The sequence below is a fragment of the Pelophylax lessonae genome (assembly GCF_965119305.1).
Source record: "Pelophylax lessonae genome assembly, chromosome: 5".
In the NCBI taxonomy this organism is placed as follows: Eukaryota; Metazoa; Chordata; class Amphibia; order Anura; family Ranidae; genus Pelophylax; species Pelophylax lessonae.
In genome coordinates, this window is record NC_138772.1 from 4343964 (window position 1) to 4357554 (window position 13591).

Sequence of the window (13591 nt, forward strand, 5' to 3'; positions counted from 1 at the left end):
AGTGGGAGGGATTAGAACCCACATTAGTGGGGAGGAGTTAGAACTTAGATTAGTGGGAGGGATTAGAACCTACATCGTTGGGAGTAGTTAGAACTTACATCAGTGGGGTGGGGTTAGAACCTGCGTCTATGGAGAGAAGTTTGAACATAAATTAGTAGGTGGAATTAGAACCTACATCGGTGAGGAGGGGTTAGAACCTACAATGGTGGGGAGGAGTTAGAACCTAGATCAGTGGGGAGGGGTTAGAAGCTAGATCAGTGGGAAGGGATAGAACATACATTAAAGGGGAGGGGTTAGAACCAACATTAGTGGAGAGGGGTTAGAACCTAGATCAATGGGGAGGGGTTGGATCCTACAAAGTAGGGAGGGTTAAAAGCAGTCTCAATGGGTTGAATTAGAATCGACATCATTGGGAGTAGTTAGAACTTACATCAGTGGGGAGGAGTTAGAACCTAGAACAGCGGGAGTGGTTAGAACCTATATTAGTGGGGAGGAGTTAGAACTTAGACCAGTGGGAGGGATTAGAACCTACATTAGTGGGGAGGAGTTAGAACCTACATCGTTGGGAGTAGTTAGAACTTACATCAGTGGGGAGGAGTTAGAACCTAGAACAGCGGGAATGGTTAGAACCTATATTAGTGGGGAGGAGTTAGAACTTAGATCAGTGGGAGGGATTAGAACCTACATTAGTGGGGAGGAGTTAGAACCTACATCGTTGGAAGTAGTTAGAACTTACATCAGTGGGGTGGGGTTAGGACCTGTGTCAATGGAGAGAGGTTGGAACATAAATTAGTAGGTGGAATTAGAACCCACATCAGTGAGGAGGGGTTAGAACCTGTGTCAATATGGGGGAGGTTGGTACCATATATTAGTGGGAAGAACTTTAACCTACATCAGTGGGGAGGGTTTAGAACCTCCCATTTCATATTTGCCCTCATTTCCTGACCTTGTGTCACCAGGACAGGAAGTGGGGATAAATCTGCCGGTGGGGGGGCTCAGAGACAATGAAAATAAATTTGGACCCGTTCTGATGAGGGATTCGTTTCCTTGTTGCTTTATGTCTTCAATTAAATCCACCGTGGTGCTCCAGCAGGCCAGACCATTACGGAACCGTCTGCACAGACTCGCCGTATCTCCTAATTCATTCCTGGTTTTTCCGTGGCGTGGAAAGGCTTTGGCCATTTATTTAACGAGTTCGGAAGACACAGAGGAGTTTTTGCTCGGCGTTTTTTGTATCACACTGAGAAATTTCAAGTCTCCTCACGCTGAGGTACATCTAACGAGTAATTTGTAGCCGATATTACATCCTGAATTCTTTTTGAAGTTTTATAATTACTGAGCGCGGCAATATTTTACATGAAGTAGTAAGCAATAAATATGTGAATATTTAATGAGGCCGTCATTTACTCCACACTGCTACACCTTCCCAGGAACAATATTATTGCTGGCATATATTTACATAGTAATTCCAGAAGACGGTTGTCATGGAAATGCCGGTAACGAGAGAGAGAGATGGTTAGAGTTTGGGAAGTGTGTGAGAAGAGCCGCGGTACAATGCAGGGCTTACATACAATGTAGCTCCTCCTATTACGCCAATATGTGGTAGCAGAATATTTTATAGAGGCTTATTTATCATGTGGGGACACCAAAACCTTGTATCCTTTGTATTGGGTTTTTTTTTTCTCCTTTTCCAATAAAAATTGGGAAGTTTTTTTTATTTTTTAGGATTTTATTTTTTATTCTTTAAGGCATAGGAGTGAAAATTTGAAAGGTTATAATAAAAAGGGGGGGCTTTAGAGGCTTATCTATCAAGTGGTGACATCAAAATTGTAAACTTTGTATTGAAACTTTGTATCCTATGTTTTTTTTTTTCTACTGTCCTAATTCTGAGAAATAAAACATAGTGGTTTAATTATTATTTTTTTTTCTGTTAGGCTTTTTTAGGATTTTTTTTATTCTTTGACATCAAAACTGTAAGCTTTGAATTAAAACTTTGTATCCTGTTTTTTTTTTCCTACTGTCCCAATTCTGAAAAATAAAAAATAGTGGTTTATTTATTTATTTATTTTTTTCTGTTAGGCTTTTTTTAGGATTTTTTTTTAATTTATGAGGCATAAGAGTGAAATTTTGATGAGTCATAATAAAAAAAAGTTCTGCAAAATAGAGGCTTATTTATCAAGTAGTAACAATGAAACGTTGTATCATTTTGTATTGAAACTTTTTCTACTTTGTATGTTGTTTTTATCCTGATTCTGATTTTTTTTATTTCTTTAAGAAAATAATTTATTAGGCATAGGAGTGAGATTTTGATGTGTTATAATAATAAAAAAAAATGTTCAGTGAAATACAGGCTTATCTTAACTTTGTATCCTTTGTATGTTTTTTTTCTACTGTCCCAATTCTGAAAAATAAAAAATTGTGGTTTAATTATTTTTTTCTGTTAGGCTTTTTTTTATGATTTTTTTTAATTTATGAGACATAAGAGTGAACTTTTGATGAGTCATAATAAAAAAGGTTCTGCAAAATAGAGGCTTATTTATCAAGTAGTAACAATGAAATGTTGTACCATTTTGTATTGAAACTTTTTCTACTTTGTAATTTTTTATTTCTTTAAAAAAAAAATGTGAAAGTGAAATTTTGATGTGTTATAATAAAAAAAAAAAAAGGTTCAGTGAAATAGAGGCTTATCTTAACTTTGTATCCTTTGATGTTTTTTTTTTTTTTTTTTGTACTGTTCCAATTCTAATAGCTAAAAAATAGTGTTTTTTTTTTTTTTTAGATATTTATTTAGATATTTATTTTAATTTGTTAGGAGTTTTTAGGATTTTTTTAATGTTGTTTTTATCCTGATTCTGAAATTTTTATTTTTTAGGATTTTTTTAAAATTATTTTATTAGGCATAGGGATACCATTATGATGAGTTATAATAAAAAAAAGGTTCAGCGGAATAGAGGCTTATCTTTCAAGTAGTGACATTGAAACTTGGTATACTTTGTATTGAAACTTTGTATCCTTTGCATATTTTTTTTTCTACTGTTCCAATTCTAATAGCTAAAAAATAGTGGGGTTTTTTTTTTTTTAGATTTTTATTTGTTAAGAGTTTTTAGGATTTTTTTTTTTTGTTTTTAAATTCATGAGGCATAAGCGTGAAATATTGATGATTAATAATAAAAAGGTTCTGCTAGAGGCTTTTTTATCAAGTGAATATTGTATCATCGGTATTGAAACTGTTTCTACTTTGTATGTTGTTTTTATCCTGATCCAATTCTGATTTGTTTTATAAGGCATAGGAGTGAAATTTTAATTGGTTCTGGGAAATAGAGGCTTATTTGTCAAGTGGTGACATTAAAACTTTGTATATTCTGTATGTTTTTTTTTCCCGTTTCAATTCTGATAGCTAAAAATAGTGAATTTTTATGATTTTTTTTATTTTTTTTTATTGTATTTTATTGAGCATAGGAGTGAAATTTTGAGGTACTATGATACAAAGAATCTGTGAAACAAAGGCTTATCTTTCAATTTTTGACATAGAATTTGTGTATTATTTGTATTGAAACTTTGTATACGTTGAATGTTTTATTTTCTCCTGTTCCAATTCTGCTATTTTATTATTTTTTTATTATTTTTTTTTTTAAAGGCTTTTTCCATTTTTTTTTTTTTATTATTGTATGGGGCATATGAGTGAAAATTTGATTTTTTTATTCATTCTGTGTAACATCATCTTTCACAATATACAGAAATTTGGGGTAACTATCGTGTTTGTTTTTTTTTTTTTAATTCATGAAAATAATTTTTTCCCAAAAAATTGTGTTTGAAAGACCGCTGAGCAAATACAGTGTCACATAAAATATTGCAACGATCTCCATTTTATTCTCTTGGGTCCCTGCTAATATATATATATATATATATATATATATATATATATATATATATATATATATATATATATAATATATATATTTGGGTGTTCTAAGTAATTCCCTAGTAAAAAATATTAATTTAAACTTGAAAGCAACAAATGGCAGAAAAAGGCTATGTCAGCAATTGGTTAATGCTAGCTTTAGATTGTAAGCTCTCATGGTCAGGGCCCTCCTCACCCTTTTACCTTGATTGGTAATTGTACTATCTCCCTGTATTTTGTTGAGCAATGCACAAGCTGTTGGTGTTATATAGGGATGGGCGTACGGTTCAACACGAGCATGAGTTCGGGCTGAACATTGGCTGTTTGCCCTTTTGGCGAACACCAGAATTATCGTGGAGTTTTACAGTTTGTTCGGCCTGCCGAATGACCACAATGCACTGCACCGCTGCACAGTGCATTGGAAGCCCTGATTGGCTGAAGCAATAAAAGCTTTGCCCAATCAGGGCACAGAACGCTGAGCCTTGATTGGAGAAAGTAATGATGACTCTATCCAATCATGACTCATTGCTCTTAGACCCACCCCACACTATAAAAGTATTCTTTCAATAGCGGCCATTTTTAGTGTGATATCGGAGTGGAGAGAGACAGAAACGGGCTCTGTTCAGTGCTACTAGAGGGTTATGCTGGCCATACACTATACGAAAAATCAGCCGAAACACTGGCATTTAGACAGTTTTTTCGTTTTTCGACCAGTTTATGGGCATGAATCAGTAATCAGTTGTGACATTTTTGAGCTTAAAAAACGGAGAACAAGTTTGGAGATTTTGCATGTTTAATGCAGTATATTTCAGTGCGTTACATGCCGTATAATGCAGTATACTTTTGTGTGTTACTGTACGTTTAATGCAGCATATTTCTCTGAATTATTGCATGTTGAACGCAGTATACTTCAGTGTGTTACTGCACGTTTAATGCAGTATATTTATGTGTGTTACTGCATGTTTAACGCAGTACATTTCTGTGTGTTACGTGCCATTTAATGCAGTATATTTTGTGTGTTACTGCACATTTAATGCAGCATATTTCTGTGTGTTATTATTACATGTTCAACATAAAGGGGAGAAAAAATTCCTGCGCTAAATTAAATAAATGAATAAATAAAATTCAATATGAATTATATAAGCAGCTAGCACCAAAATCAACTAACAGTGATCAATAACCAAAATCTTTACAAAAAGTGCAGCGCTAAAGTAATTAGAATAATAATGTGACAAGTGGAAAAACACAAAAAAACATATACAATATAAGCAAAATAGTGTCCAAAATACTGAATAAAGTCCCAAAACAAAGATGCAAATGAAAATGAATCCACATGCAAAGTGTTGAGAAGAACAATCCTTTTCAGTGACACCCAGGGAAAAGTGAAGGATGGGGACACCTCTGTGCACAAGTATCACAAGCAGCTTACCAGAACTCCTTGGCTACTCAATTTAATGAGACTCTCCCAGCAAGATGTTATACCAATGTCACCAGCGGTTGTCAAGCTCCAATGCTCCATAATCACTCCATCATATAAGAATGAGTATATAAAAAGAATAAAAGCCCATAGCGTAATTCAATAACATATAAAATCCAATTTATTAAAAGAGTACTACTCACAATGAGAAGGTAAAAAACAGGTGCATAGAACGTGCTGTTTCCAGGACCAGGTAGCGGCGTCCCGCAAATGTCCAAAGCAGCATCAAGCAAAGTAAAGCAGCCGGCTCCGTAAGGGGGCGTGTGGACGTTGCGTCTGTTGCGAATTCCAGACGCAACGTCCACACGCCCCCTTACATTGCTTGATGCAACGTCCACACTGCTTTACATTGATTGCTTGATGCTGTTTTGGACATTTGCGGGACGCCGCTACCTGGTCGTGGAAACAGCACGTTCTATGCACCTGTTTTTTACCTTCTCATTGTGAGTAGTACTCTTTTAATAAATTGGATTTTATATGTTATTGAATTACGCTATGGGCTTTTATTCTTTTTATATACTCATTCTTATATGATGGAGTGATTATGGAGCATTGGAGCTTGACAACCGCTGGTGACATTGGTATAACATCTTGCTGGGAGAGTCTCATTAAATTGAGTAGCCAAGGAGTTCTGGTAAGCTGCTTGTGATACTTGTGCACAGAGGTGTCCCCATCCTTCACTTTTCCCTGGGTGTCACTGAAAAGGATTGTTCTTCTCAACACTTTGCATGTGGATTCATTTTCATTTGCATCTTTGTTTTGGGACTTTATTCAGTATTTTGGACACTATTTTGCTTATATTGTATATGTTTTTTTGTGTTTTTCCACTTGTCACATTATTATTCGAATTACTTTAGCGCTGCACTTTTTGTAAATATTACATGTTCAACGCAGTATATTTCAGTGTGTTACTGCACGTTTAATGCAGTATATTTCGGTGTGTTAATGCACGTTTAATGCAGTATATTTCTGTGTGTTGTGTGGTGTTTAGCACAGTATACTTCTGTGTGTTACTGCATGTTTAATGCAGCATATTTCTGTGCATTATTGCATGTTGAACGCAGTATATTTCAGTGCATTCCACGCTGTTTAACACAGTATATTTCAGTGCGTTCTGTGACATTTAATGCAGTATATTTCTGTGCGTTAGTGCACGTTGAACGCAGTATATTTCTGTGCATTCCGCGCCGTTTAACGCAGTAGATTTCTGTGTGTTACTGCATGTTTAACACAGTATATTTCTGTGTGTTACTGCACGTTTAACACAGTACATTTCTGTGTGTTACTGCATGTTGAACGCAGTATATTTCTGTGCATTCTGCGCCGTTTAACGCAGTAGATTTCTGTGTGTTACTGCATGTTTAACGCAGTATACCTCTGTGAGTTACTGTACGTTTAACGCAGTACATTTCTGTGTGTTACTGCATGTTGAACGCAGTATATTTCAGTGCGTTCCGCGCTGTTTAACGCAGTATATTTCAGTGCGTTCCGTGACGTTTAATGCAGTATATTTCTGTGCTTTACTGCACATTTAATGCAAGTTGTAGTGTGTCGGTGGAGTGTGTCTGTGTAGTGAGTACTCAGGTTAAAGTGCATCAAACACACCACTTTCCATTGATTAAAGTGCATCCATGTACACATTTCCACACTCTTATTACATTGCGGTAATAAGCACCCCCCCCCCCCCCATTATTATTTCTGGGAGGCCAAAAAGGAGAGGCCGAAGTTCCCATGACACTGTGAGGGGGCCAGCTGCGTATGTGTCCACAAGCAAAGGTGGACGTGGTCAGTCCTCAGGCAGGGCATCATTTCCTCTGTTTAGTGATGTTGCCCATGCTATGCAGCCACAGCATACAGAGGAGGTGGTGGACTGGCTTACTAAACCATCCTCATCCTAAGTCACCCAAGAAGAGAATAGTGCACAGTCCACCGCAGCTGCCAGAGCAGCTTATTCTACCTCCTTGTCCACAGCTACTCCTGCCAGAGCCCCAGCATCAGGCATGGAGGAGTCAGCTGAGTTATTTGAACACAGCATCAGCCACTTGCTCCTTGACGATGCACATCCATTACTTGATTCAGATGTTGGTTCTGAGGTTGAGGAAGGTAGGAAGTTGAGCCTACAGAGAGGGACGAACACTGGTACATAAACTGGCAGTCATGTTCCCCCAGCCGCAGTGTATTGCCAAGTTGTATTCAGTGACCAATTTTAAACCTCTTACTTCTATCCAAAGTCTGTGGAAGAGATGCCAGAATTTATCCAAAATCTCGATTCTTGTTCCCAGTGCACTACATTTTGACCTCATCATACAGACTGACTCTCCAAACAGTTGTTTACAAAATAAAGAAATTTCATTTTTTTTGGCTATATAAATGCAATTATTTCTGCAGCAGCTTCTATACATGGTACAGATGTGCCACTTTACAGGAAGACTAAGGGGACCCCCCAGGCACTATATTGCAAGGAATTTTTCATTTTTATTGTTATTTCTCATTTTGATGCATCAGTAAATCACTGCTCATTTAAAAATTATGTTTTTTACAAACTTTTTTTCATTGATACATGTCCCCCAGAGCAGCACCCGGACCCCAATAACCATTGTATGCCCAATTACTTGCATATAAGCCTTCAAAATGTGCACTTTTGATTTTTCCAGTTTGGGTCCCATAGACTTCAATGGGGTTCATTTTTCGGTTCCGAACTTTCGCAATGTTCACAAGTTCTGGTGCGAACCCAACAGGGGGTCGTTCGGCCCATTCCTAGTGTTATAAAGATCCTGTAAAATAATAATAATGACGGACTGCAGTACATACTGTATGTATTTTTTTTTCTTTTGCCCATAATTGCACCTTAAGCAACGTTAGGTGATTATTTTGAGCTCTGAGACTCTGGTGACAACCATGTGTTGGTGATGAGTGTGTAACCCCGCTGTTGTCTCTCTGTTGTCACAGTACACGGGACCTGGGACGAGTGGTCACCCTGGAGTCTGTGCTCGTCCACGTGCGGCCGGGGGTTTCGAGAGAGGACGCGCACCTGTAACCCGCCTCAGTATGGGGGGGATCAGTGTAAAGGACCCGAGAAGCAGACCAAGTTCTGTAACATTGCCTTATGTCCAGGTCAGTGGAACTGTATACCATGCACCACATGTGTCCCAAGTGTAGAGATTCTTCTATATTATACCTCTCCATGTGAAGCCTATCTGCATTTTTCATGTTCCTCACCTTAGTTTTATCATCATTCTGTACTGTGCTCTGAGAGATAAAAGCTTTATATAACACATCATAATGATGATAAGGTGTTCTGAAGGGGCGTGGGAGTGCACAGGGAGCACTAGGAGTCACTAGATGCCTCAGGAAGCACTGGGGGGCACTTGGAGATATGGGGTGAACAATAGCAAACCTAGAGTCACTAGATGGCACAGGGCGGGGGGGGTGCACTTGGACACTTTGAGATATGGGGTGCACAATTTCAAACTTGGGGTCACTAGATGACACAGGGCACAGGGGGTGCACTTGGATATATGGAATGCACAATAGCAAATTTGGAGTCACTAGATGACACAGGGAGCACTGTGGTGCACTTGGAGATATGGGGTGCATAATTTCAAACTAGAAGTCTCTAGTTGACACAGGTCATAGGGGGGGTGCACTTAGAGATATGGGGTGCACAGAGGCACATTTGGAGTCACTAGATGACACAGGGCACGGGGGGGTGCACTTGGAGATATGGGATGCACAAAGGCAAACTTGGAGTCAATAGATGACACAGGAAGCACACTTGTAGACACGGGGGTGATACATGGCACAGGTAGCCTTGGGGTGCACTTGGAGACATGGGGGTGATACATGACATGGGACACACTTGGAGACAAGGGGCAAATTTGGAGTCACTGGATGACACAGGGCATGGGGGGGGGATGCACTTTGAGATATAGGGTGCACAATGGCAAACTTGGAGTCAATAAATGACACAGGGAGCACACTTGTAGACATGAGGGTGATACATGACACAGGGAGCACTGGGGTGCACTTGGAGACATGGGGGTGATACATGACATGGGACACACTTGGAGACAAAGGGCAAATTTGGAGTCACTAGATGACACAGGTCACAGGGGGTGCACTTAAAGATATGGGGTGCACAGTGGCACATTTGGAGTCACTAGATGAGACAGGGCACGGGGGGGGGGTGCACTTGGAGATATAGGGTGCACAATGGCAAACCTGGAGTCAATAGATGACACAGGGAGCACACTTGTAGACACGTGGGTGATACATGGCACAGGGAGCACTGGGGTGCACTTGGAGACATGGGGGTGTTACATGACATGGGACACACTTGGAGAAAGGGGCAAATTTGGAGTCACTAGATGACACAAGACACATTGGGCACACTTGGAGATATGTGGGTGCTAGGTGACATTGGGTATAGTGTCAAACGTGTGTACCCAAGATATGAGAAGCTGGTGGAAGATATGGAGGTAAGTAACAAAGTTTTGGGGGATCGGCTGCTCGCTGGATCCCAGGAGACGTGAGGGAGAAAATAATTACTATAAAATACATCTCAGCTTGGAGTAGTTTGCTTCATTCTTTGCATGAAAAGTTTTCTAATCATAATCAAAGAATTACAAATAAAAAACGTGTTATGCCAAATTAGCCAGATTTTCCCCAATTCCAAACAGATTTTAATAATTAAACACATTCCTTCTATTTCTGCTCATCGATCGCTCTGATTGGTTCTCTGTATCTCTCTGACGTCCTCCTTCCCTCATTGACCTCACAGATCTCTCCTATGTTACACTTTGTATCGATTTCATGGATCCGGCTCTTGGTTGGTTGGTCTGATTGGATGTGAAATGTAACATTATATATTTATTCTTTCTCTGGCAGTTGATGGGAACTGGAACGATTGGTCCAGCTGGAGTGCCTGTTCTGTCAGTTGCTCCAATGGTACTCAGAAGAGAATCCGCGAGTGCAACGGCCCGTCCTATGGGGGATCGGAGTGCCACGGCCAGTGGTCAGACATGAGAGACTGCTTCATAATGCAATGTCCTGGTGAGAGAGACTGACCGCCATTCCTTACCTTATATACAGAGAGGTCCTAAATCACAGAGATAGACACACTGATACTAGGGGGTCCCAGAACAATGACACACTGATACTAGGGGGTCCCAGAACAATGACGCACTGATACTAGGGGGTCCCAGAACAATGACACACTGATACTAGAGGGTCCCAGAACAATGACACACTGATACTAGGGGGTCCCAGAACAATGACACACTGACACTTGGGGTCCCAGAACAATGACACACTGACACTTGGGGTCCCAGAACAATGACACACTGATACTAGGGGGTCCCAGAACAATGACACACTGATACTAGAGGGTCCCAGAACAATGACACACTGATATTAGGGGGTCCCAGAACAATGACACACTGATATTAGGGGGTCCCAGAACAATGACACACTGATACTAGGGGGTCCCAGAACAATGACACACTGATACTAGAGGGTCCCAGAACAATGACACACTGATACTAGGGGGTCCCAGAACAATGACACACTGATACTAGAGGGTCCCAGAACAATGACACACTGACACTTGGGGTCCCAGAACAATGACACACTGACACTTGGGGGTCCCAGAACAATGACACACTGATACTAGGGGGTCCCAGAACAATGACACACTGATACTACGGGGTCCCAGAACAATGACACACTGATACTAGGGGGTCCCAGAACAATGACACACTGATACTAGGGGGTCCCAGAACAATGACACACTGATACTAGGGGGTCCCAGAACAATGACACACTGATACTACGGGGTCCCAGAACAATGACACACTGATACTAGAGGGTCCCAGAACAATGACACACTGATACTAGGGGGTCCCAGAACAATGACACACTGACACTTGGGGTCCCAGAACAATGACACACTGACACTTGGGGGTCCCAGAACAATGACACACTGACACTTGGGGGTCCCAGAACAATGACACACTGACACTTGGGGGTCCCAGGACAATGGCACACTGATACTTGGGGGTCGGGAACAATGACACACTGACACTTGGGGGTCCCAGAATAATGACACCCTGACACTTGGGGGTCCCAGAACAATGACATGCTGACACTAGGGGGTCCCAGAACAATGACACACTGACACTTGGGGGTCCCAGAACAATAACACACTGACACTTGGGGGTCCCAGGACAATGACACACTGATACTTGGGGGTCCGGAACAATGACACACTGACACTTGGGGGTCCCAGAATAATGACACCCTGACACTTGGGGGTCCCAGAACAATGACACGCTGACACTTGGGGATCCCCAGAACAATGACACACTGACACCGGGGGGTCCCAGAACAATGACACACTGACACTTGAGGTTCCCAGAACAATGACACACTGACACCGGGGGGTCCCAGAACAATGACACACTGACACTTGGGGGTCCCAGGACAATGACACACTGATACTTGGGGGTCCGGAACAATGACACACTGACACTTGGGGGTCCCAGAATAATGACACCCTGACACTTGGGGGTCCCAGAACAATGACACGCTGACACTTGGGGATCCCCAGAACAATGACACACTGACACCGGGGGGTCCCAGAACAATGACACACTGACACTTGAGGTTCCCAGAACAATGACACACTGACACTTGGGGGTCCCAGAACAATGACACACTGACACTTGTGGGTCCCAGAACAATGACACCCTGACACTTGGGGATCCCCAGAACAATGACACACTGACACCGGGGGGTCCCAGAACAATGACACACTGACACTTGAGGTTCCCAGAACAATGACACACTGACACTTGGGGGTCCCAGGACAATGACACACTGACACTTGAGGTTCCCAGAACAATGACACACTGACACTTGTGGGTCCCAGAACAATGACACCCTGACACTTGGGGATCCCCAGAACAATGACACACTGACACTTGTGGGTCCCAGAACGATGACACACTGACACTTGGGGGTCCCAGAACAATGACACCCTGACACTTGGGGATCCCCAGAACAATGACACATTGACACTTGGGGGTCCCAGAACGATGACACACTGACACTTGGGGGTCCCAGAACAATGACACACTGACACTTGGGGGTCCCAGAACAATGACACACTGACACTTGTGGGTCCCAGAACAATGACACCCTGACACTTGGGGATCCCCAGAACAATAACACATTGACACTTGGGGGTCCCAGAACGATGACACACTGACACTTGTGGGTCCCAGAACGATGACACACTGACACTTGGGGGTCCCAGAACCATGACACACTGACACTTGGGGGTCCCAGACGATGACACACTGACACTTGGGGATCCCCAGAACAATGACACACTGACACTTGGGGGTCCCAGAACAAAGACACACTGACACTTGGGGGTCCCAGAACAATGACACACTGACACTTGGGGGTCCCAGAACAATGACACACTGACACTTGGGGGTCCCAGAACAATGACACACTGACACTTGGGGGTCCCAGAACAATGACACACTGACACTTGGGGGTCCCAGAACAATGACACACTGATACTTGGGGGTCCCAGAACAATGACACACTGACACTTGGGGGTCCCAGAACAATGACACACTGACACTTGGGGGTCCCAGAACAATGACACACTGACACTTGGGGGTCCCAGAACGATGACACACTGACACTTGGGGGTCCCAGAACAATGACACACTGACACTTGGGGGTCCCAGAACAATGACACACTGATACTTGGGGGTCCCAGAACAATGACACACTGACACTTGGGGGTCCAGAACAATGACACCCTGACACTTGGGGGTCCCAGAACAATGACACACTGACACTTGGGGGTCCCAGAACAATGACACCCTGACACTTGGGGATCCCCAGAACAATAACACATTGACACTTGGGGGTCCCAGAACGATGACACACTGACACGTGTGGGTCCCAGAACGATGACACACTGACACTTGGGGGTCCCAGAACAATGACACCCTGACACTTGGTGGTTCAGAACAATGACACCCTGACACTTGGGGATCCCCAGAACAATAACACATTGACACTTGGGGGTCCCAGAACGATGACACACTGACACTTGGGGGTCCCAGGACAATGACACACTGACACTTGGGGGTCCCAGAACAATGACACACTGACACTTGGGGGTCCCAGAA

The 13591-nt window shown here is 42.1% G+C and overlaps 1 protein-coding gene across 4 annotated transcripts in view; it reads left to right on the forward strand.

Annotated features, from left to right (window-relative positions):
- Positions 1-13591, forward strand: part of ADGRB1 (adhesion G protein-coupled receptor B1) — a 912987-nt gene that overhangs the window by 468927 nt on the left and 430469 nt on the right. For all 4 annotated transcript variants that reach the window (XM_082259420.1, XM_082259422.1, XM_082259423.1 and 1 more), the window contains 2 exons: positions 8328-8492; positions 10266-10430. In XM_082259420.1, the coding sequence (XP_082115546.1) occupies positions 8328-8492; positions 10266-10430 (330 nt within the window). The remainder of the gene's footprint in view (positions 1-8327; positions 8493-10265; positions 10431-13591) is intronic.